Source organism: Zootoca vivipara, chromosome Z, assembly GCF_963506605.1.
Source record: "Zootoca vivipara chromosome Z, rZooViv1.1, whole genome shotgun sequence".
Taxonomy (NCBI): Eukaryota; Metazoa; Chordata; class Lepidosauria; order Squamata; family Lacertidae; genus Zootoca; species Zootoca vivipara.
In genome coordinates, this window is record NC_083294.1 from 19614907 (window position 1) to 19641544 (window position 26638).

General features: G+C 44.0%; 1 protein-coding gene across 1 annotated transcript in view; it reads left to right on the top strand.

Annotated features, from left to right (window-relative positions):
• Positions 1 to 26638, top strand: part of MSN (moesin) — a 100753-nt gene that overhangs the window by 40585 nt on the left and 33530 nt on the right. The window contains exon 2 of the mRNA XM_035113213.2: positions 9956 to 10039. Within this exon, the coding sequence (XP_034969104.1) occupies positions 9956 to 10039 (84 nt within the window). The remainder of the gene's footprint in view (positions 1 to 9955; positions 10040 to 26638) is intronic.

The following is a 26638-nucleotide window of genomic DNA, read 5'->3' on the forward strand; positions in this document are numbered from 1 at the left end:
GACGCCTTCCAGATTGATTGTACTACAACTTCAATCAGCTCCAACCAGTATGGTTTCCCAGAGTGGCTGGGGCAACCCAGTCAGGTGGACGGCATATAAGTAATAAAATCACTATTATTATTATTATTATTATTTGGAGGGTGGGCAAGAGTGTTGCTTCTGTGCTTGGGTTCTGCTTGCTCATTTCCCACAGGAATCTGGTTGGCCACTGTGATAACAGGATGCTGAACTACATGGGCCATTTGCCTGGTCCTGTAGGCTCATCTTAAGTTCTTATGTTCTACCATTTCTGTTTATTCTTGCACTTTATTTAAAACAAAAACAATGGGACAGTGAAAGCTTCTCTTTTATACAAAGGCAAAGAGTGGCAATTCTAAAAATGCATAAGTCTTGTGCTGGTGGATGAGGAAATGGAGATGATAGTGTTCGTATTGGGTTCCTTACTATTGCATCTTCTATAGATACTATTTTCACAGTTCGGATTCAGCTGTGCTATGGAACCACACATATAAACCGAATGTAGTGGAGGTGGTTTGGAACCAAGACCAGCCATGTCCTGTCTTTACTCTTTGAATTCGGAATTTATGCCACTTCGGGGCCAAGAACAGAGTATCCCAGGGGGGAGTCGCTTGTCAGTCTAAACCGCTGTTTTGTTTTGATTTTCTCTGAGCTAACCAAAATGTCACCATGACCAATTTGGCTTTTTGCAAACCATTCTTCTAAATGCCTGTTGTTGGTTTTTTTTTTAAAAAAATTAAATAAATAAATCCAAGCCCAAAGCATCTGTTATCTCTTGAAACAGCGACAGGAAAGCGAGGGGAGGGTGCTTGAAGGTTCTATTTGCGAGAAAGGAAATGGCAAAAATAGAGGAATTGGATCCTTGCACAAGTTCATGAATAAGTGTTTCAAAAAGCAGTGCCATAAATATATGAACTTGAGTGTCACTAGAGCACGCCCTTCGCTGGAACAGCTTTGCTGCGACTTCCTAGCCCTCATCACCAGAGCCTGCTTCCTAACACAAAGCAAAAACAATTATGATTGATGTTTCCATGATCCAGACCCCGGTACTCAAATGTGCATCTTGAGATGCTTAGTGAACCTGGCTTGAGGTTTCTCAAGGTTGTGCATGTGCGCATGTGTAAAGAGGGTATCTAGCTTTGGCTGGTGGGGGCCAAACTTATTTTGCAAGAGGGCCGCTATGGGGCATCTTCCTGTACACATGGTTGTCTCTTGTAAGTCACAGAGTATAATAGCCTTCCAGCCTACTGAAACAGGAAACAGAGGAAACACAGCATAGACAGCAAGTCAGACCTGGGCCACAGGAGGGAGACCCTCTTCTGCTGCTTCATATTGCTTGCTCGTATCTTAAGCATTACCGTATATTCCGGCATATAAGGCGACTGGGCGTATAAGACGACTCCCCAACTTTTCCAGTTAAAATATAGTGTTTGGGATATACTCGCCGTATAAGAAATACGACCCGGCGTATAAGACGACCCCCTGACTTTTGAGAAGATTTTCCTGGGTTAAAAAGTAATCTTATACGTAGGAATATACAGTACTTGGGAGGCTTTTAGCCACAGTAAAAGCAGAGGACACTGGGATGCTAAATTATGGTGTCAGGCGCAAATCTAATACCTGTGTGGTACCAGTGGTGGAGTTGTCTGGGGTCACAAGAGGGCAAAGAGCCATTAACTATTTCTGCAGCTGGGTCCCCTGTCTCCAGTGTCCTAGAGCCACCCAATCAGCAGGGATGGAGAGCTTTTTAGCCTCTCAGAAGCCTTCTCATGCTTTGTGCTGACCGGAGCCAATCAGAGTGAAAGGAGGTGAGTCAAACACAGAGGATGGGCTCCTAGGATACCTCTGGAGAAGGTGTGTGGAAGTTCACAGAGGAGGGGATGTTCTGTATGTTCCAAAGCTAAGCACTGAGGAACACTGAAAATGCAAGGCACTTCCATTTCAAGAGAATGGTGTGTGTTCTGTTGCATACAGTGGAACTTCAAGAAAAACACAGCCCTTAAAGAAGGCACTGCAGAAATTTGACAAATCATTTTCCATGTACATGCACAGAAAAGAGTAGACCTAGCTGAAAAGCTACACGTGGATATCTGCAATGAGCATTGCAGTGCATCCCAAATTATTATCAATATCTAACCATAAGATCTCCAGTAGTTTTTGGACTACAATTCCCATCATCCATGACCACTGGTCCTGCTAGCTAGGAATGATGGGAGTTGTAGTCCAAAAACAGCTGGAGACCCAAGTTTGGGAAGAGGAAGGTTTTTGGTTGATTCCAGAAAATGGACAATTTTGGAAAACCACACAGAAAGGGTGCTTTCTCTCTGTTAGTGGATCAGACAACCAAGAGAGTTTTCAAGGAGCTCTTTACAGCTTCTAAATAAAAGTTTGAAAGCATCTCTGGCATGAACGCCCTTGAAAGCTCTCTACATCCTGAAGTGGCCTCTTACGTCCTTACCCTTGGATGTTCCGTTCTACTATAAAATCCTATTGCAATATTGGGATTATTTCCTTTTTTCAGGGCAAAGAGTCAGTCCTGTGGAGGAATTCTGGGACCGCCAAATAGAGTGGTCAGCTTCCACACTTCAGAATCATGGAACCGTGGATTTGGAAGAGGCCAAAGAGGCTCATCTAGTCCAACTCTTTTATTCCAAAGCTGCCTTATTCAGTGTCTTAATGGAAACTCCAGACACTTTGCTTGTGGAGCATTTAAAATATGCTCATAAGTTCAGTCCTACACATGTCTACTTGGAAGTAAAAACCCTACTTGGTTCAGTAGGATTCACTGCCAGGTAACTATATATAGGCTTGCAAATGAAATGTGGTTTGCAGCTGTTTACGGTAGTCAAGCCAAATTATTGGCAGCAATAGGCAGGAATGACTGAAAAAGGCTTGTGGGAAGGAAGTTTTAGATAGCCATGTAGGCAGCTGTGAAGCGCACCATTTAACATTTCTGCTTCCACCAACATTTCATGCTTTGCAACTGCTTCTGTGTTCCTGATGTTGGTGTGTAAAAACAAATAAACAAGTTCGCCAATCTTGACCTTTTTCTGAGTGAGGAGAGCCTTCTAGACAGGGGCCAACCAGATGCATCAGAGGGAAACCCGCAATCAGGAGCTGAGCACGAGAACCAGTTTCCCCTCCTGCGGTTTCCAGCAACTGGCAGTGGCAGCAGTGTGTGGCCTTTGCCATGGCTGATAGCCAGTGATAGCCCTCTCTGCCACTTCTACTGTAGGAACAGAGCTGGGGGACAGGGGACGGGACCATGGGCGTCATATCATGAGCTCGACTTCTTGGGATCTTTCCCAAGGCAGCCAAGTGGAGGGTTAAGCCTGTTCTCTGCTGGTTGCAATAGGGTTCTGCTCCGAATCTTGGGAGCACCTTCTAGCCGGTGTCCTGTTTCCTGATTAGCTTAGGGATCTGAAAAGCCCCCCTTTACAGGAGGTTTGATTTAATTAAACTAATCCCTTCAGCAATTGCAAGCACTTTCATATGACCCAGGGTTCCCCCGCCCTCTCTCTGTTGGCACATAAAGTACCAAAGGAGAGTTGCGGAGAAGGGCTGGCGATTGGAAAAGTGGGCAAATGCCTGTAAGTATTCCTGGAGCTCCCATTCTGGGTGTGGAGGGCATACCTCTCCTGCTCCTAGGAAGCTTGTGGGAGATCAGGCTGAAAGGTCTTGGGGAGCTGGGGGTGAAATCCTGTTGTTGCTCCATATATCGGATGGTGTGCAAGAAAATAATCCTGAAGGCTGCACCAGGTCACTGAGGGACTCTACAAAGTTCTGCTGGCTTGATGGATAACAGACTTTTACCATGGAGGGGAGGCTTCTACCTAGCAGAATTTTGGTGTCCCTATAGCTTGTGTTCTATAGCAGGTGATCACACACTCATGTAGTTATTTGAAATTTGCTCTCCAGGTGTTGGATGTTAAGTTTTGCTGTAGTAGATAGCACTACTTTACATACGTACATACATACATACATACAGTGGTACCTCGGGTTACAAACGCTTCAGGTTACAAACACTTCAGGTTACAAACTCCGCTAACCCAGAAATAGAACCTCAGGTTAAGAACTTTGCTTCAGGATGAGAACAGAAATTGTGCTCTGGTGGTGCGGCGGCAGCAGGAGGCCCCATTAGCTAAAGTGGTGCTTCAAGTTAAGAAAAGAACAGACCTGAACGAATTAAATTCTTAATTAATTAAGTACGTACTAAATTCTTAATTAAGTACGTACAGTACCACTGTACGTACATATATACATACGTACATACATACATACATACCGGTACATACATAGTGGGTATTCCCATACAACGGCCTGAATCAGTGGCAGGGGTGGTGTTGATTCAACCATTGGATCTAGTTTTTTGTTTCCAGTGACAGCCAGTTAAAAGTTCTCTTCTGAGAAGCCAGTGAGCAAAACATCAGTATAGACTCCTCCTCCCAGGTAGCTACAGCTAGAAGCATACTTTCTCTGAGCTTGGAGGTCCTATCATGGCTAAATAGTTATTTGCAGACTTTGTAGACTGAAGAGTCATCCAGACTTCCTTTTGCACTGGTGGCTTCCCAGGCACAGATGCATGACTTAAAGCTCAATGTCAGAGTGGGCTTTTTTTTTTTGTCCTCGAGAAAACCAGTGTTTTACCACTGAAGTGGAGCAAACAACAATCCATGGAAAATACAACTGCCAAAGAAAGAAAAAGCACACTCTGGAATGGAGGTTTTTAAAGCTTGGACCTGTGCCTAGAAATGTGGCACAAAAGGAAGTCTGGATGACCCCTTGGTCTTTGTTGCTTGAAGCCCCAGGAGGGGAGAGAGCTCTTGTGCTCAGATCTTGTTTGCTGGTTTCCTACAGGCATTTGTTTGGCCCCTGTGAGAAGAGAAGCCAAAGTCATGGGCCCTTGGCCTGATCCAGCAGGGCTTTTCTTACTTTCATATGATTTATTAATCTAAGCTGCATGCCGCCTTGAGCTCCTTGGAGGAAGAGGTGGGACATAAATTCAATAAACAAGACCCAGACTTGGCCATACACAGATCTGCAAAAGCATTTCTAGAACTATACCCCTCACCCTCTCCCACCCCCACCTTGCCCCACAGGAGGCATGAATGGCGGGGCAGCCGCTCACCAGTGGGCAACAAGAAGAATCTAGACTCCTTGCTCTTTGTTGTAACTGATGTCATAAGCCAGCGAGACAGTGTTATTTGTTCCCACTCCTCAGGGTGTGTGTTCAGAGTTGTTTTGGCAGGCAAATAGTTGTTTGTTCCTCTCCCTGCCTCCAGAGTTGACAGCACTTTGAAAGAGAGATCGTTTTGCCCCTCTTGTCCCCGTCCCCCCGCCGCCGCCCGCTTCTGGTCAACAGATTTCTGCACACTTTGCATTGTTAGAAAAACCTCTTGAAAATATTTTGTCACCAATCTTGGAGAACCAGTGCCGCTACCTTCCCAATTTTCGTGGCTGGAACAGCTTAAAACATGTACTCCATCCTCTGCAGAATGACTGCACAGCAGTTTCAGTGCTTAGCTGTGAATTGTTGGTGTAGTGGTTAGAATGTCAGAATAGGGCCTGGGAGAGCCAGGGTTCAAATCCCCATTTGGTTATGAAGCTCATTGGGTGACTTGGGGCCAGTCACTTGCTCTTGGCCTAACCTACTTCACAGGGTTGCTGTGAGGATTAAATGAGGAGGGGGAGAACCATAGCTGTCAAGTTCTCCCTTTTTTAAAGGGAAATTCCCTTATGCTGAATAGGCTTCCTCATGAGAAAAGGGAAAACTTGACAGCTATGGGGAGAACCATGTATGGCACCTTGAGTTCCTTGGAGAAAAAGGGTGGGATGCAAATAAATGACATCAGGTAACAATACTCCTTCATAGCCATCTTTCTGTGTTAAAGTAAACTACAAAAGTGTTAAAACTACCAAAATAAAATGCCTGTTTCTTCCCTTTGAATATCTGTTGGTTCAGGCTCTTTTAGGCTTGCTTGTAACTTTTTTCTTTCTTTTTTTAAAGTTTCTTCTATTTTGAGGATAGTTCAGAAAATGGGAGAGAAATGTTTGCCTTTAAAAATTCAAATGTTAAAGCTTCTAGCCAGAGGCTTCCTATCCTATGGGAGACGATATGAAATGGTGAATGAACAATCAAACACATATACCAGGGTGCCAAAACTTTTTTCAGATTTGATGAAGAAGTGAACATGCGTGAGGGCCAGCCAAAGTTGTTGAGTTTTTTAAGGATTGAAATTGTGTTTTTTAAAAAAATATTTTTTATTAAAGGTTTCTTGAATTACAAAGGTGTGTGCAGTGTCTCTCATATTTTAACATGCATCATTTTTGCTTGTTGAGCTTTGCTTTTTTTTTTTACAATTCTACCCCAAATTTATTGAGTCTTGATTGAATGCAGGGAGCATGCCCTGAAACTTTCAAAGGAACAGAGGTTCTGATTGCAGGTTCTGTTTCCATGGTGGTGCTTCTTGTTTGCACTGTGGATGGCCCAGCAGAACTCCTTAAGTGGGGTGGGGATTATAGAGAGGTAGCACAGATGTTTGGGAAGTTTGACAGTCCCACTCATTTGCAATCTCTAAACCGGGTGTGGCTAAGCTGTGCCCCCCCCCAGTGTCGGCCATTAGCTCCCATCAGTCCCAGCCAGCAGAGCCAGTGGTCAGGGATGATGGGACTGGGAGTTGCAGTCCAGCAACAACTGGAAGGCCTGCACTAAAATTATTGTTGATTGCATTTGATGCGGCTTGTTGTTTTTACAGTGTGTTCTGGAATTTGCAGCAAGCATTAAAATACTTTGAATGCTGTCATTATAACTTTGTAAGGTAGGTCCCTATTGTGAAGGTCTGGATTGCTCAAAGCCACTTGATGGGTTTCTAGGAAAGTCTGTGATGCTCCTTAAGATATGTTGCAAATTCTTGCGGCAGGCTTGCAAAGTATCCCTTGCCAAAACAGTTGTGTCTTGCAATACTTTGAGCTGATTCTTAAATACTCTAAACCCCGGGATGCTTCTGTAGTGACACTGGGTTTTTTTATCTTAATATCTGCAGACACACATCAAGCATAAGCACATGAAACAATGGTTTGTTTTAACCATGTTTTGTTCAGTAAACCATGAGCCACCTAGCAGATAAGCAAACAATCCATGTCTTGTTTCTTAAAAGCTTACCTTGTTTCCCAGCAGCTCTTACCTCAAGCTTCTGTAGCTTGATGGGGGGGGGGGGGGTCAGATAGACCATAGTTGTGTAAGGCTGTTGGGTTTGGACATAATGCCAAACCATAGTTAGAACAAACCATAGTTCACAAGACAAAAAATATTTTCACCTCATATTGTGGTGTGTTGGTAGAAGGCCAAGCATGACTAATCTGTTGAGCTGGGCTTGCATGTTCAATCAAACCATAGGCTAAACCAACCGTGGTTTGTTAGTGTTGTGTATGAGGCAGGCTGTGCGCAAACATTTCTGCAGCATAGAATCATAGAATTGTAGAGTTGGAAGGGACCCCAAGGGTCATCTAGTTCATCCCCCATGTCAACTAAAGTATCCATGACAGATGGCCTTAAAAACCTCCAAGGAATGAGAGTCCACCACCTCTTGTAGGAATCTGTTCCACTGTCAAACAGCTTTTACTGCCGGAATGTTATTCCTGATGTTAGGTCAGAATCTCCATTCTTGTAATTTGAATCGATTGGTTCGGGTTCTACCCTCCAGAGCAGGAGAAAACAAGCTTGCTCCATCTTCCATATGATGACTTTTAGATATTTGAAGGTGTCTATTGTATCTCTTTTCAATCTCCTCTTTTCCAGGCTAAACATACCAAATCTACATGTCCATGTAATCGCTGGCAAATAAGCTGCTACCTAATTCAGAAAGGAAGCATCTCCAATTCAGGGTTTTTTTTTTGGCACATCTCTTTACCTTTGCTATGTGGTGATTGATCTCTGGCACAGCAGCCCATGACTGCTCCATCATTATCTAACAAGATTCTTGCTGCTTCTGGTGGGGCTGTAAGGTCTCTTTTACTGCCAAAGACTTGCAATGAGTGGAGAGTGAGCTCAACTGCAGAGGGGCAAGGCCTGTTTCTGCAAAGATGTTGGTGGGTCAAAGGCACCCAGGTGGTAAAGGAGTCTGGCTTTTGTTAAAAGTGCATGGATGTCTGTGCAGAGGAGCCTGGACAGGTGCCAAAGGCAGCTGAAGCTCCTTTTCTCAGGCTATGTCGATATTCAGACAAGAACTTAATGCCAACACAATCTTTTGTGTTGCTTGCCTGTGTGGGTGAAGAGTGGATAAGCAATCAATCTCATTCTGCTGAAAGCTCTTTGCTTCAACTCCTTCCAAGTATGTTGTGAGCTCATGTAACAGAGTTTGCTCAACTTGAATGACACAGGGCACTCTGCAAACAGAGTTCTCTCGGTGTTGATCTAAGGGAGGCATTTATATATTTCATGTGCTACTGTGGGTGTCGCAAAAGAGTCAGTGTTGAGAACCTCTTGGCTTTGACATTCTCATGGGTTCTTCAAGTAGCCTAGTTTAAGACAATGTTTCAGGCAGGAGGATAACTCTGACCTTGCCAGTTGGCTGACAAAAATGATAAAAACATCAAATAAGAGCTGGTTTGCAGAGAACCTCGGGATTGAAAGCCCTGTCTAAATTATACAGTTTATAGAAGTCTTCTAAAAATGAGTGGGCATGTCTCCTGTCAAACTTGTATTGGCAAGGCGTCCCACAGGGTGAGAACTGTCTATGTTAGTGTAGTCCACTGGTCTACAACTGGTGGGTTGGGACCCTCTAGAGCAGGCATCCCCAAACTTCGGCCCTCCAGATGTTTTGGACTACAATTCCCATCATCCCTGACACTGGTCCTCTTAGCTAGGGATCATGGGAGTTGTAGGCCAAAACATCTGGAGGGCCGCAGTTTGGGGATGCCTGCTCTAGAGGGTCATGGCCTGGTCCAAGATGGGTCACAACAGGAGAACTATCACCATGCACCTCTATGCACCTCTATGGGGAAAGCTTAAGAAATGGGCCTCCCCATGCATGTTTGGTGTAAAAGTGCACCCTGAGTCTGAAAAGGTTGGGGGCTGCTGGTGTTAGTGTACACTAGATCACTGAAAAACAACCTTGAGTTCATTCCCTTTAGAAAGAATAATGTTTCTGTCTTTGGGCACAAAGCACATTTTGCGTGAAGGCTCCACAAATGTAGGTTGCAAATAGTATTAACTTTGGTGTAGTCCTCTGTATTAATGTAACACTCCTACTGCTGACCTCTTTACAAATCCAACCATAGCTGCCGAGCCAACTTATTAATTGAGTGCCTGTGAAGAAACTGGCTAGTATAAAACAAACTTGCATGGGCAGGTGAAACTGAAAAGTCATTCCAGTATCTCACTGGACAGTAAGGCAAAAGGTAAAGAATCCCTGGACAGTTAAAGGCGACTATGGGGTGCAGCGCTTGTCTCGCTTTCAGGCCGAGGGAACTGGCGTTTGTCCACAGACAGCTTTCCTGCTCATGTGGCCAGCATGACTAAACCGCTTCTGGTACAACGGGACACTGTGACGGAAGCCAGCACATGGAAACGCCCGTTTACCTTCCCGCTGCAGTCAGTTATTCAGTAAAGGCTGTTTCAACTTTTAAGTGGGGAGGCAGAAAAAGGTCCCCCTTTCCTTCCACTCTGCAGTTTTAATCTGAAATCTTAGGCGCAGTACTGTTCCCAGAACTCAGAAACGGCATGCACTGATGAAATTCCTTGTCACAAAATGCGCCTAGAACAATGGGAGTTTTGAACATGTACTTTCATTGTAAGCCACTTTGATATGTTTTATGAAATAGCAGCCTATAAATATTTTATAGCAATCAATCAATTTTGGCTAATGCTGCTGGATGGGTGAATGGATTTTCATGTGGCATCTGGATTCTAATTCTACCCTCCTATTTTATATTCCAGATTACAGTCCGAGTTACCACCATGGATGCTGAGCTGGAGTTTGCCATCCAGCCCAACACTACAGGAAAGCAGTTGTTCGACCAGGTAAGAAGACCAGCCATGTACGGACTGTATCATCTGAAGCATTTTTGTCTGTGTGGAATTGGATATCATCAAGCAATAAATAACAATGTGTGGAGCAGCCTTTGTTGTTAAGACCAGTAGGTGCAGCTAGCCACAGCAACCAAATATGCAAGGTAAATGAAAGATAGTAAAGGATAAAAGAAAGGACTCATTCACACAGCACATAGTCTACCTATGGAACTTGCTCCCCCAGGAGGCAGTGACGGCCTTAAACTTGGATAGCTTTAAAAGAGTATTGGACAGGTTCATGGAGGAAGAGAGGACTATGCCATGTTCCCTGTAGATGTTGTTGCGCTATAACTCCCATAATCGTAGGAAATGACTCTCCTGTCTGAAGCTGATGGGAGTTATTGTCCTAAACATCCGGAGGGCACCAGTTGGCAAAAGGCTGAGTTAGAGCCAACAAAGCTTTCTACCTTGGTGACAAACTCTCCTATCTGTTCTTAGATGTCTGTCCTGATGATTTCCTATAGATTGCATTAGAATGGGGTGTGACTTGCAATAAAGCCTTAAGTCTCCCCAGGGCTTATATTTCCTTCCATTAGACATTCTGGCATTGTGAGGAAATAGATTCATTGTGGTTAACCTACTCATAAAGCACTTACTACTCATAAAGGGACGCGGGTAGCGCTGTGGGTTAAACCACAGAGCCTAGGGCTTGCCGATCAGAAGGTCGGCGGTTCGCATCCTCGTGATGGGGTGAGCTCCCATTGCTTGGTCCCAGCTCCTGCCAATCTAGCAGTTCGAAAGCACGTCAAAGTGCAAGTAGATAAATAGGTACCACTCTGGTAGGAAGGTAAACAGCGTTTCCGTGTGCTGCTCTGGTTCACCAGAAGCGGCTTTGTCATGCTGGCCACATGATCCGGAAGCTGTACACCAGCTCCCTCGGCCAGTTAAGCGAGATGAGCGCCGCAACCCCAGAGTCGTCCGCGACTGGACCTAATCGCCACCTAATGGTTACCTTTAAAGCACTTTTATTATTTGGGGCTCATAGCGGTTTTAATTCTTGTACCCCAAGCCACACTCTCAAATGCTCATCCATTACAGTGCATTAATGCTCTATGTATGGTGTAATATTATTCCACCACGACTGCATCTGGTTTCTTCATATACAGTGGTGCCTCGCAAGACGAATTTAATTTGTTCTGCGAGTCAATTCGTTTTGCGAAAAATTCGTCTTGCGAATCACGGTTTCCCATATGCATTGAATGCATTGAAATTTCTTTTTTTGCCCATAGGAACATATTAATTAAATTTCAATGCATTCTTATAGGAAACCACGATTCACAAGATGAATTTTTTGCAAAATGAATTCGTCTTGCGAGTCACCATCAGATCGCAAGACGCATTCGTCTTGCGAAAAATTCGTCTTGCAGGGCATTTGTCTTGCGAGGTACCACTGTACTGACTCATGAAGCTGAATGTGCTACGAAATAAAAAGCAGAACAGTGTGTTGTTAGAGTGCGTGCCAACCTAGATGCGACTGTGGGTGGTGGGGTATGTTATTTATTTTACGTGCTGCTGCCTGTCATTGTACCTTAGCTTCCATGGGTCATGTAGTGGGAAGCAGTTGCAACAAAGTCCAATGATTGTCTTTTGGTCCACCCTTTTTTCCTATGGAGGTTTTGGCTGCTACCAGGTGAAAGTGTTTTCCTTTACTCTGGCTGTCTTTCACCGACCAAAAAACAGTGGATCTCAGGCTTTTGGGGGGCCGCTCCCCCTTGGTTCCATAAACTCACCCCCAGTGCCCCCTACCCTATAAAAAGCTTATTCAGAATAGCCGTTTGCATGACCCACTACGAATGATAATAAAATAACAAAATTCAAAACAGTAACGATTAATTGCACATTTGTTCAGAATCCAATTAAAATTTAGTTTTTAGTTTAGTTAATTCAACGAAGCCGATGAACTTGATCCAGTCGATATCAGCTCTTCAAAACCTGATAGTCTGGCTGGAGCCACCCAGTCAGATGGGCAGCGTATAAATAATAAATTATTATTTATTTATTTTACACCCCCACTGCCCCCTTCTGGCTGCCCCCTTGCCTCTTAGTGTCCCTCTAGGTAATCCTACTGCCCATGAGAGGGCACCAATTCCCTTCCACTTCTCTCTTATCAAAAGGGAGCCTGTATTGAAGGAGGCCCATCCTCTGCTTCCTCACATGCTCGACTTCCTTCCATAAACACACTCTCCCCCACCCCCCAATCACATGTGTGGGTCATCAAGTGATCAGCATTCATGAGCGTAACTTTCCCAAGTACTGTATATGGTTTGACTTGCCAAGTGTCAGGATATAAATATTCTAAGGTGTCCCAACTGAACAGAATTAACAAGTTCAAAAGAAGTCCACACAACAAATAACGAAAATTTAACACAATGTTTAACACAGAAGTGTTAAACAACACCAAAATTAGCAACAAAACATCAGATGGAACTCAAAACATGTCAAATGGACCCTGGCGAAGAGGATTGTTTTGACTTTTGTGCTAAGCAGGTTGGGGCTGACAAAATGGCCATAACTTCCTGGTCATGGAGGTGAAGGGGAGGGCAAGCCAGTCTTCCCGATTTGGGGGACTCCAAAGGTCTAGCCTGTAGAGCTGATGAAGGCATGGCTGTTCTGGGTCGGACTGATGGGAGTTGTATCCCAAAACCTTTAGGTTGGGGGAGGTGGTCCAAAAAGGAAGGATAGCACAGAACTATTGCTTTCCACAACCTTGCGTGTTCCTTCTCACTCCATCACCTGAACAACATCTTCATGAGAAAGTATGTACAGTATGGGGTCTTCCTGAATAAAAATGTTTGTCCTTGGTTTCTTTTCTTCCCATTCTTTTATGTCCTGTTTACAGACAGCTGTGGCAGTATGGCCTCCTCCCTAATATTTCCTCCTTGCATCTGTCAAAACAGAGTGTTGCTTTCACATAGAGGATTTCTACAATATAACCTGACTGTTTTGTTAGTATCCATTATAGCCTGCTGCAGCAAAAAAACAACAACCCAAAATCCTTACCGCTTTCCTCTCAAAGCAGGCACAAAACCCTTTCATGCAAAATGCATGCATTTCTTTTATGCTCTAGCCCAGCAGCAACCAAACCCTTTCGGGCCACTGCTCCCATGGTTCAATGCACTCACCCCCAGGGTTCCCTGCCCTACCCTACCTTATAAAAAGCCTGATTCAGAATTGTTGTTTGCACAACCCACTAAGGAAGATAGTAACACCATGAAAATTAAACAGTAAGAATTAAAAATCTTGTTAAAACTAGTTTAATTAATCCAACAAAACTGACAAACTTGATCCACTGATTCCAGCTTTTAAAAGTCTGATAGCCATTTACACTACCAGTGACCCCCTGCTGCCCTCTTGCCTCTTAACGCCCCCCCCAGTAAACCCACTACCCTCTAGGGGTCAGTACCACCCACTTTCAGTACCGCTGTGATAGATAGCACTCTAGATAGTGAAAGTTAAGTTGCAAACATGTTTTAATAGTTGTTGTATCAACAAATTTAGTATGGCCACTTGTTGAGGAAATAATGGATTGATTTTAACTCGGTTGCTTAAATGGCCCTTTTTATCTTTGGTGATCTAAATCATGATTTAAATTGCATTGGTTTTATATTCGTACACCTTGTCTACTGGGGATGAGATATACTAGTGTTTTGCAAGAAATAAGTTGGTTAACATCTTAAGGCTGACATGAGCACAAAGATACAGCCACAGCATGATCCACGCATGCTGTGACTGTGTGTATATGTGGATGTAGGTGTGGGTGTTTGTAATCTCTTGTCCCATTTTTGCTTCAGATTTCATTGCATCCTTCATTAGGAAAGAATTGAAAATAAGATTGCCATCTAGTCTAGCATCCTGCTCTCAAAGTGGCCAACCATCTAGAGCGTCTTCCTCACCTGTTGTTTCCAGCAACTGGTATTTCAGCAACTGGCATTGCTGCCTCCAACTGCGGAGGCAGAGCATAGCCATTCTGGCTAGTAGCCATCAATAGCCCTCTTCTCCATGAACTTGTCTCATCCTCTGTTAATGGCATCTAGGTTGGTGGTCATCACTGCCTCCTGTGGAAGTGAGTTCCACAGTTGAACTATGCACTGCGTGAGGAAGTCTTTTATCAGTCCTGAATCATCCAACCTTCGGCTTCACTGGATGTCCACGATTTCTAGTGTCACAAGGCCACATGATTTAGCTGGAAAAGGAAATAATGAGGGAGTTCTACTGTCCTAGAAATATCAGAGGCCAGGGATGCTCAAAAGTCAGTCTCACTGCTTTCCAACAACATTCAGCGCTATGTCAGAGATAAACTTCAAGCAGTTACCAGAGTCTTGAGGACATGAAGCACACATGTCTCTTGATGATAATAACAGGTTGTATAATGTGTCCTGACTGTTCACAGTGCTCCATACACAGTGTCAGCTGCTCCTAACTACTATCATGTACAAGTCAACCCCACATTGTGGACAGTGCAGGGACTGAACTCTGCTTAGCCACATTAAATTTAAGTCTATATTACCAGTGATTTGAGCAGGGCATTCCTTTAGCACTGCATCATGCATAGGGGTTCTAGGCACCCAGGGCTGACCTGAAGCTCTTGTTTTGCCTTGGCAGCGGGAGGGCTTGGATCACCACATGAGCAGGATCATAGAATCGTAGAACTGTAGAGTTTGAAGATAAACCAAGGGTCATCTAGTCCAACCCCCTGCAATGCAGGAATCTGTTGCCCAATGTGGGGCTCGAACCCATGACCCTGAGATTAAGAGCCTTATGCTCTACAGGCTGTACTACCCGCCCCCCATCTCCCTAATTTAAAGAGTACCTTAAATTATTATTATTATTATTATTATTATTATTATTATTATTATTATTATTATTATTATTTTAAGACTATGTGTGCATCTTGCAAGCTTCAGATCAGGAGCAGCTGGCTTCAAATTTTTGCATAGACCCTGGGGGGGGGGTTGTCATGCCCTCCTCCCCTCTCCCAGTTGATCTCCATCTTCAGGGCTCAGTCGCAGGAGGAAGCTCAGAGGAAGAATCAATAGGGCCCAACCCTTTTACATCACCAGGGATCACCCCATGTCTCAGGTTTGGGCCAGGAAATCTCAGAGTCTGGGATGCGCCTGACCTGGCATCCCTACTCATGTAGCCACTACTGTATAGGTCTTGCGCAAAAGGGAGTTCACAATAGATTCTGCAGGGCAAACGCCCCAGGAGTCTTGGAGGCATTAGAGTTGGTGGGCTGACGATGTCTTATTTTTGGCTTCTGAGGTTGTCTTTCTGTAGGAAGGCTTATGAATCCAGGAAGTTGCTGCTACGCCAATGCCTTGATAAAAAATCTAATCTGCCTTTTTTTAAAAAAAAGAATCATTGCCCTGGAACTCGGCAACTGTCTCTGGACAATTGCAACGGGAGGAAGTTGATTTGCAAAGGAAATAACCCATTCAGCTCTGGCCACAATGAGAAATAAAACCGATTGTTCCATACTTTATTTTTGCTGCCTGACTGAATGTTCTGGCTTGTCCAGCCTGCCCTGTGGTAGAAGAAAAATAAAAACAGCTTGGCTAAGAGACCCTTCTCTCTCTCTCTCTCTCTCTCTCTCTCTCTCTCTCTCTCTCTCTCTCTCTCTCTCACAGAGCATTGTTGGAGCCTTGTTTTCGGTTCTGCAACTTTGCAAATGACGCAGTTGCATTGGGCTGTTAGCATAACGGAGGACTGGTGGCTGCCAGGCAATATAACTTTCTCTGCCCCCCCCCCCGTTTTGTATCAGGCTTAAGATGCTACTTAAGCCACTACCATGCCTGCCACTTCATACCCTAAATAATGGGGGTGGTGAAAGATGATGATGATCATTAATTTTTTTGCCCACACTTCATCAGCAGGGTTTACAACAATTAATTAAAAAACAACAACAGATTGCAATCACAGGAATAGGCAGGGTGGGCCTTGAAAACAACCACATCCCAGGTATCAAAAGTCAGAGTAAAGAGGTGTGCCTTAAGCATTTGCCAGAAGCTATATAGTCCCATCACCTCCTGGCAAATAGAAGGGGAAGAAATGGAGGCAGTGAGAGATTTCACCATCTTGGGCTCCTTGATCACTGCAGATGGTGACAGCAGTCACGAAATTAAAAGACGCCTGCTTCTTGGGAGAAAAGCAATGACAAACCTAGACAGCATCTTAAAAAGCAGAGACATCACCTTGCCGACAAAGGTCCGTATAGTTAAAGCTATGGTTTTCCCAGTAGTGATGTATGGAAGTGAGAGCTGGACCATCAAGAAGGCTGATCGCCGAAGAATTGATGCTTTTGAATTATGGTGCTGGAGGAGACTCTTGAGAGTCCCATGGACTGCAAGAAGATCAAACCTATCCATTCTTAAGGAAATCAGCCCTGAGTGCTCACTGGAAGGACAGATCGTGAAGCTGAGGCTCCAATACTTTGGCCACCTCATGAGAAGAGAAGAATCCTTGGAAAAGACCTTGATGTTGGGAAAGATGGAGGGCACTAGGAGAAGAGGACGACAGAGGACGAGATGGTTGGACAGTGTTCTCGAAGCTACGAACATGAGTTTGACCAAAAGGCGGGAGGCAGTGCAAGACAGGAGTGCCTGGCGTGCTATGGTCCATGGGGTCACGAAGAGTCGGACACGACTAAACGACTAAACAACAACAACAACAACATATAGTGAAAGTGTCAGATGCATCTCTGTGAGGAGGGAGTTCCACAACTTAGGGGCTGCCACAGAGAAGGCCCTTTCCTGGGCTGCTGCCACCTCAAAAGGACCAACAGGGTTCCCTTCTGTCTTAACACCCAGAGGGTCTGTAGGAAAGGCAGCAGTGTTTCAGATATTTGGGACCTGATTCAGTTAAGGCTTTGGACCCAGAGTTGGACTGGCAGTCAATGCACCTGCTTTAAATAGCAACTTTAGTTGCTGCCAGTATCCTGGCTGCTGCTTTGGGGGCCAGCTGATGGCCATTCTGCAAATCAGTAACTGTGCTTAAAATTTATTGGCCCTGATTCTCTTGTAAGTGCTTTCAATTCAATTCAATTTTATTCGACCAGCAGTCAGAAATAAACATTTATCCATACAAAATTTAAAGCATCAAGACCAGGGGTCTCCAAACTAAGGCCCGTGGGCTGGATGCGGCCCAGTCGCCTTCTCAATGCGGCCCGCGGACAGTCTGGGAATCAGCATGTTTTTACATGAGTAGAATGCGTCCTTTTATTTAAAATGCATCTCTGGGTTATTTGTGGGGCATAGGAATTCGTTCATATTTTTTTAAAAAAATACAGTCCAGCCCGGCACAAGGTCTGAGGGACAGCGGTCTGGCCCCCTGCTGAAAAAGTTTGCTGACCCCTGATCTAGACATTTAACATCTAAACATCTAAAAAACTTAAAACTGAAACCGACAATAAATTAGGCTATACATTTAGACCCATGTCGGCGCTGTCAATTTTAACCTTACGACGCTTAAGGGCCAAAAAAAAAAAGAAATTTGGCCACCAAGGAGGCTGTTGTTCCAGTAACATTATTCAGTAAAAACAAAACCTTTCTTTCTCTGGCTACAGGGCTAAGTTGGCATAGGAGTGGGTCTATACGTTTTTGTCTAAGGTCTGCATTAAAAGGGCAGGTCAAAAGAATATGTTCAGTTGACTCAACCACTCCCAGGGGACAATGACAAGTTCTCTGGTCATATGGGACTCTCCTGTACCTTCCCAACAAGACTGCCAATTCGAGGACATTTAATCTGGCAGCTGTGAGAAGTCTACAGTATAAGGGGCTGGTGTAATCTGATTCCCCAAGAACATCCCTGGTTTCACCAGGGCTATGTCCTCTTGTCTAGCAATGTCACTCAATCTTTGCGAGATCACAGCTCTGGCTTGGCTATATGTCATAAATTCCAGATAGAGGTGTGACAATCCGCAGACCTGCACTTCCTTTATGATCTCCTTTTCCCACAATGATTGGAAATCATCTCTCAATATCAAGGGTGCCATGCCCACCGGGTTAAAGCATAGCTTGAGCCATGGCCAGAGTATTGCCTTCAAGGCCACATACCTTGCCAGCTACCTCTAGTCTAGTCCAGCTACCTCTAGTCTCATGACCGCACCCGCTATGGAGGGAGGGATGCTAAGGATGGCTCTGAGAAATCATGATTGAATAGATTCCAATCTAAGAAAATCCCTACGGGCACCCAGAGAAATACCCACCAACAGTAGAGGAAGGACTTTCGTTTGAAACAGTCTCAAGGCAACTTTCACTGATTGAGCCTGATTCTTAGCATATAGAGGTCTAATCATCATGGCTGCTTTAGATGTGTTTGCAGTTACATAATCTCTATGAGCCAGAAAGGACCTATTTGATCGAATTACTTGTCCCAGATATTTGAAACAGTTAACCTGCTCCAATGTAGTACCATTCATCGACCATGAGGGCTTTTTAAATGCCTAAATAATAGTTGTAGTTGGCTTGTAATTTTGAAATGTTGATGCTGTATGGTGGGTTTGTTTCTGTTCCACACTGATAAGGCCTTAGGGAAGCGATAAGTAAACAATAGTGTTTCAAAGCAAATGACTTATCAAGAGTTAACAAGAGTGTTTCAAAGCAAACGACTTATTTTGAGGCCTGAAATACAGTGGAACCTTACGAACGCTTCAGGTAATGAGCTCCGCTAACCCGGAAGTAGGTGCTCCTGGTAGCGAACTTTGCCCCAGGATGTGAGCGGAAGTTGTGGCGTGGCGGCAGCGGGATGCCCCACTAGCGAAAGTGCGCCTCAGGTTAAGAATGGTTTCGGGTTAAGAACAGACCTCCGGAACGAATTAAGTTTGTAACCAGAGGTACCACTGTATATACTCAGTTTATACATCTATGTGCACTGTGTGTGTATGTGAATGAAACCCTAGAATTGCATTAAAAAAATAAAATAGGCCATGTTATTCTAATGAAGAGAATTTAAGGCAGTTTGTTTCAAATGGCTTTTGAATTGCAGCTGCTTATAGTGGTACCTGTTTACAAACGATCCAGTCCTGTTTACAAACGATCCAGTTTACGAACTCTGCAAAACCAGAAGTAAAGTTAGTGAACTTTACCTTGGTCTAAGAACAGAATCCGAAAGGTGGAAGGGCACTGGCAGCGGATGGCCTCATTAGGGAAAGCGTGCCTCAGTTTAAGAAAGGATTCAGTTTAGGAACGGACTTCCGGAACAGATTAAGTTCGTAAACCGAGGTACCACTGTATATATCTTCTCTCTTCAAACATAACTACAGGACGACCAACTTCTGTGTTCTTGAAGGGCTGCAATATTTTCCCAGTGCAGGGGCCAGAATCATGTGTTTTATATGGCTATCTTTATAGAGAAAAGGTAGGCCTCTGATTGTGGGCAGAGCATAGCCATTGAGAGCCCTCTCCTCCATGAATTTGTCTAATCCTCTTTTAAAGCTATCTAGGTTGGTGGTTCTCACTGCTTCTTGTGGGAGTGAGTTCCATAGTTTAACTATGCACTGCTGTCGCAGCAGCCTTATCTTTATCCTGCTTCTCATGGCAGTTTTGGAAACTTGGTAGGCAGTCCCTCTCCTGCCCAGTCATGCTCAATTGCTGCTGCCTTTCATTTGAATCTTGTCAGGTCCCACCTGGAAACGTAACTCTCTCACACAGAGGAATGCAATTAGGCCTGGTAAGGAGGGAAGCTTTTGCAGGAGCCCCCGCCATAGCTGGCCCAGCCCCACCCTCTTGGCAGGAAATGAGGCAGCAGCTTTGAGGGAAAGTCCTGAGCTTCAGACGTGTGCCGTGAAACTGCACTGCTGTTTAGCTTGCAGTGGGCCTTTCTCTCCCCGTGTGTGTGCCTGGCAGGAAGGAGCAGCTCTTCAGCCAAAATTGTGTGCGCCCTTCAAAGTGCTCTGTCAGTTGGTTTGGACTTCAAGGTTTTTCTTCTCCTTTACTTTTATTTTTTGAACCCAACCCATTTGTGGCCTGAGCATCCCTTCTCCATGCTGCAAATACATGGGCAGCTAGGAGACTCCCTCTGGCCAGTCTCCAGAACTCAGAGGAAACTGGTGACTAAACGCTTCCTCTGAATGACGTCGCCTCCTGGACCTTTCCAACTTCCAGCCCCTTCCATAATTTTATCCTGAAATATTTCCTTCTGTGGCTCTTACAGGAGCTTCAGTGAAGTGGATGAATGTTGGTTGTATCTGGTTTGTTGTGTAAAATTGTGGAGATTAGCCAGCTTTGCCTCTCAGATAGTGGTAGGTTTCACCTAGAGGTTTCACCTATCATTTGGAGGTATGAGAGGAGCAGTGTTTGTAATTTCCTAAAAGTTTTTGCTAGCACAAGCTGAGCAGTTCTCTGAACATCTGCGGGAAACAGCAGCAAATGGAAACTGAAATTATGACACAAGGTTTTCCTTGCTTTGAAACAGCTTATGTTTCCTCTTGAGTTTTGCAACCTTGCATGGCTGCAGATTGCTTCAAATTTAAGATGGTAGCCCTAGGGTGGATATAAAGGACGAGCCTGTACCTGTGTGTGTTGATACTGTATAGGCAAGCACGCACGCGCACACACACATGTTACAAGTTCTTTCTTCATCTTTGCAAAGACTAGGCAATTTTACAGAGACGTTCTGTCCCAGACAGTGCCTGTTACAACGCCTTCTCACCCCTTCCAAGCTCAGGTTAATTCATGGTGACATAAATTTTAAAAAACAAAACAAAGCAGTGGAGTTAGGTAAGTGAGTATGCTGAGTTCATTCTTATTTATTTCATTAAATTTATATACTACTTGACAAAAAAAATCCTCAAAACTCAGTATGGTTTACCAAAAGAATAAAGCTAAAAAAGCTAAATAAAATAAAATAAATTCAAACCTTCAGAACATAATCAAAATCTATGATAAGCTAAAAAACCAGGTTAAAAGTACATGTCAACATTCTACATGTCTGGATAGGCATGCCTGAACAGAAATGATTTCAGCAGGTGCCAAAAAGAATAGGGTGAAGAAACGCCTGATGTCAATAGGCAGGGAGTTCCAAAGTGTGGATGTTGCTGCTCTAAAAATACGTGCTTTGTTACTGCATGGTGAGCTAAATGGGCGATTGGCCTGATCCAGCAGGCTCTTAGGTTCTCATGGTCTGCCTTCATACAAGGAAGTTTCCAGAGTTCCTGATGTCTGAGGTAGTAATTCCAAATATGTTGCTGCCAATGACGACTAGCTTGGGGGTCAGTTCCTTGTGCTAGGAAGATCCTAATTATAATTGATGGGATTTCAATGGGGCTCATGCAAGAGGCCAACATTTGAAGCACTAAATGGCCTCAGCCCTCTATACCTGAAGAAGTGACTCTACCCCTGTCATTCAGCCCAGACACTGAGGTCCAGCTCCAAGGGTTTTCTGGAGGTTCCCTGACTCCGAGAAGTGAGGTTACAGGGAACCAGGCAGAAGGCCTTCTTCGTAGTTGCAGCTGCCCTCCCATTAGATGTCAAGGAGATGCAACCTTTAGATGACATCTGAAGGCAGCCTTGTATAGGGAAGTTTTTAATGTTTTATTACGTTTCTGTATATGCTGGAAGCCGCCCAGAGGGGCTGGGGCAACTCAGTCAGACGGACAGGGTACAAATCATAAAATTATTATCATTATGACCTCTGCATGGGCCAGCTCTGATCTCTCTTCTGCTTCTCTTATTGGCAGCCATAATCTTCCCTCCAGATATGGCCTCAGTCACCTTTACTCTTCTAATGTAAGGCTGCTTCTGGCTTCTACAAATGCTGGATTTGTATGGCTATATGGAATAAAAGTGCCCTATTGTGCTGGGGTGGAGGCTCTTATGGCTTCTCCTGAAGCAACACAGCCTCCTGAATTGCTGTTAGCCTTTCAGCGGGGAAACTGAAACAGAGGGCTGTAGGTGTGAGTGTGGCTGCCCCCATCCAGATGGAAGGAAAGGCTGCCTTGAGAACAGTGTGTCATTTTAGCCCTTTGGATCAGGCCATTTTCCTCCCACCTCACATAACAGTCACCCTCCAAGCATAATGCTGACGCAGTGATGGGCATTTTCTTTCATCCCAAATGCCAGAAGAAGCCTTTTTTCCTTCTGCGTCTATTCCGAATGACCTCCCCCACAAGTCAGAAATGTAGAACGAACCACATAATGATGCACTGCAGACTTGTGAGGAGTTTCATTAAAGGCCCCAAGTGTGGATTGAGAGAGGAAGGTCATAGAATTGTAGCGTTCGAAGGGACACCACAGCTCATCTAGCCCAATCCCCTACAATGCAGGAACCACAGCTAAATAATATCGGACTAAAGATACCTAGATTTAGTTGGGACACTTGCTTAGGGTGAGGTCCTCTTTGGCCCCACCAGATGATCTTCTAAGGAAGCCTGCAAGAGGATCAAGCCTCTACCTGGGGCAGCAGCCTCATAGTGCCAAGCAGGTTAAATCTGAAACAAGGACCACAGCTGTCATTGAGTCTAAGCTGAGGCAGCATGCTTGCAGAGCGGCACTCCCCACCTGCTGCCTTACCTGGTCTTTGCCAGCAGTGCTGCTGCCGCCACCAGTGGAACTTTTGTTCAACAGGGCAGGGCTGGTGGGTGGCTCACGTGCCCTATGACGGTTGCTGCTCTGAATTCTACTTGGGTCCAAGAGTAATACCCTAGTCCAGTTATGCATTATTCCTAGTAAGTAGGTTGTGGAAATAATTCCATTTCCGCCACCACACCAACTTGACTCCTGATTGCCTTCCTGTGCTCTTGAGAAAATGTGCCTCATCATTAGTACTATGACTGGTTCAATAAAGTAAAGCTCAAGTTGCAGAAATTGTGCTGTTCCTCACCCTGTGGCAGCTGCAATCATTTTAACTGTTCTGTTGGCTCCATGGGCCAGTCTACACTGCTTAAAATCTACGTGGTTAAATAGGCATGGTTTGGCATGTTCAGCTATAAGTAGTAGGCTCTAGATCAGTGGTTCCCAAAGTGGGTGGTAGAGGAGCGGTAGGATTAAGCTAATCAGTTTTGTTGAATTAAATAAACCCAATACTTTCAACTGGACTGTGAATAAATGTGCAATTTATTGTTACTGATTTGAATTTTATTGTGTTGTTATTTTCCTTTTTTTATAATGTATTTATTAAAGATTTTTCATAAAAAAGAAAAACATGTATATAAAAAAAGAAACAAAAATGACATACAGCAAAAGAAAAAAGAATACAAAAACACACAAGAATAAAAAAAAATTACGAAAACAAATATTCGTATTTGATATCCTTATTACTAATCTAATCTGTTGACTTCCTCTCCCTCCTCCCGCTACGCTTCTTTACATATCTAGCTTAGTAAATTCTTAATCTTACATACTTCTAAATTTGCTTAAATATTATCATAATACCATATCCAGTGATTCTTAACAATTAAACTCTTAATCTATACTTTCGTCTTTATATTAATATCTCTATCTTCTAAGGTTGTTTATTCTAAAACCCTTTTGTAGTCTGCAACCTCCTTGTATCTCCCTCACTATCATTAAATCAGTCTATGATATGTTTGTTTTCCAGATAACTTTTGAATTTCTTCCAGTCTTCTTCCGCCGCTTCTTCGCTCCGATCCCGGAGTCTCCCCACCAGCTCAGACAGTTCCATAAATTCTATCAATTTCTTCTGCCATTCATCCACCGTTGGTAGTTCTTCATTTTTCCAATTCTTTGCCAATAATATTCTTGCTGCAGTTGTGGCATACAAAAAGAAAACAATATCTTTCTTGGGAATATCATCCCCTGTGATTCCAAGTAGAAAGGCCTCTGGTTTCTTAACAAATGTGCATTTCAGCACTTTTTTCAATTCATTATAAATCTTTTCCCAGAAGTCTCTCACTTGCGGGCATGTCCACCACATGTGGAAGAAAGTACCTTCCTGCTTCTTACATTTCCAGCACTTATTATCTTTTTTGTGATAAATCTTAGCTAACTTTACCGGCGTCAGATACCATCTGTACAGGTGTTGTTATTTTCCTTAGTGGGTGCCATTCTGAATAACAGTGTCTGATTGCTACTCACTACTAACAACCGACGGATTAGTAAACTTAGATCAAATTGTCTGATACCAGGGGCAGTGCAAAAGAAAATGCTGCCTCTCAAGCACCATGATAGTTACCACTGCTACAACCTTACTTGACAGGACTATGAGGACAATCCGAAGCAACCCTGTGTTACCCTTTTAGAGGAAGGGTGAGATAAAAAGGGAGCAGTTTTTTTATTGCATGTGTGTGAACCTGAAGATAATGGAAATTCCCCAACTGAGGCAGGAGTCCAACTTTTGGATATTGTATGACTAATGTCTATTTTGAGGCATGGCTTACTTAATTAGCACCTTAGAGATAGGCCAAGTTCCAGCCAGTCTCTGCTTTGGAATTCCATTCTTCACCATGAATGAAACAATTACATGGCATTTGAATTTTACTGAAGGTGATGGTCATGGATGTAAAATGACATGGAGGGGGAAAGCCCAAGCTAGGTTTTGAGGGATTTTCTTTTCTTTTTAGGAGAGTTATTTGCTTTCACCTTGGACAGCTAGGTGCAATGTTTTCTTTAGAGTGATTGCTGTTTGTTTTCTTGAGGGTTGTTTTTGTTGTCTTTTGCAGGGGGGTTAACTATCCCTCTCAAGTGAGAAGGTGGCTTTGACCCTGCCAACTTCATATCACAGAATTCCTGATTTCTCAAGATGGTCCCTATGGTCCTTTCAGTCAGGCCTAGGAAATATTAAGGGAACACACTGATATGGTGGGATGGGAGGGTGTGTGTGTGTGTGTGTGTGTGTGTGTGTGTATTGATGTATCTTGTGCTAAAATGGGGAGTATGTGAAAGCAATGCTGTAGCAAAGAGCTCACACAAATGAACATTCATTCATTTATATTACCCCCTTTCCTTTGTCTGTCATGGAGTCCAGAGTGGCACACATGAAGATGGTCTCCCATCCAGGCACTGACCAGACCCAAAACCTTGAACATGTGCTGTCAAGAACTTGTGGTTGGTTTGGTTTTTTTTCTTTTCTGAAAGGGAGCATATCCTATGTTCTTTATTAACTGTGTGGGTGTGTGAGTGATTCTATCACCAGCTCCAAGACCAATTAACCCCTAACTAAAACTGTGTCTGTGTAAAATGCCTTTTGGTGTGGAAACAGTCGTTCGTCTGGAAATACTCTTTTTGAAATCTGCCCTACCAATAGGATCTGAAGGGCATACTTGGCAGTATAAGGGTAGTTTAAGAAATGCAGGTCACCCCTGGTCCTCTTGAAAATTGTGGTATGTGGAACATTCTGGGCTACTCAGGGCAATAACAAGTGAAGTTAATGAGAGGTGATGCTAGATTTCCCATTTTCACTTTGCCAGGTGATCCTGTGAAAAATGGGCCGGCATGCCAAGACAACACTCCTTCGCTTTTCTCCAGCCATACTTTATTTTAATTATTTCTTAGCTGTTGTTCAAAATAAAAACTTCCCACAGCGACTCGCATCACTTAAAAAGCAATTTTAAAGCTATATAAAATATAATGCAGTGCCCTCACCACAGCAGTGGTGCACTACGAAGTTTCTGTGTAATCATAGCTGGGTGTTCCAAAACAGAACTAGCAAACGGACGCCACTCCACATCACCCAAATGAATGTTTTTAAAGCCTGCCTTGCACTGCTACAGCAAGGGGAGTGGTGAGGGTGCTGGGTGGGTGATACACCTCAGAAGAGAGAGGGGAGCCTGTGCAGTGTAATGGCTACGGTAGGAATGTTTGACTAGGACAGTGATGGCGAACCTATGACACGCGTGTCAGACATGACATGCAGAGCCCTCACTGCTGGCACGCGCCCCATCGGCCCATTCACGCTGCTGTTGGTTCCCCCCCCCCATTTGTTCTCCCACTCCTCCTACAGCTTGTCTCCGCTACAGCTTGTCTCCGCTGTTAAAACCCGGATCCTTTGTTGTTGTTGCTGCTGGTAGCCAGAGATTGGTTTTTAACCCTTTCTGTGCTGTTTTGTAACAGCGTTCGTTTTTCAACCCGTTCTCTGCTGGTTTTTTTGTCGCTTTGGCAGACTATGTCGGTGCTGTGTGTTAGTTCCAGCGAAGGTATTATTCGTCATTTATTTCTGTCCCCCCCCCAAAAAAAGCGCAGCAGCTTTGGGGCATCCCCTCCAAAAAAGCAAAGCAACTTTTGCACCCCCCAAAAGAAACCTCCAAAACTTTGGTCATCAGCTCCCCCCAAAAAGCTCAACAACTCTGGGCACTTTGTGATAAATAAGGGTTTTTTGTTTTGGTTTGGTTTGGTTAAATCATTAGTTTTTGGTTTATTAAATACAGTTATATATTACAATTATACAATTTTGTTATTTAAACTATAAATATCGTGAAATTATGGTTTTTTCTGGAAGTGACACACCACCCGAGTTATGCTCAGTTTTTTGGCGAATTTTGACACACCAAGCTCAAAAGGTTGCCCATCACTGGGCTAGGACATGGGAGACCAGGGTTCGAATCCCCACTTTGCCTTGAAGCTCACTGGGTGACCTTGGGCCAGTCATTTGCTCTCAGAC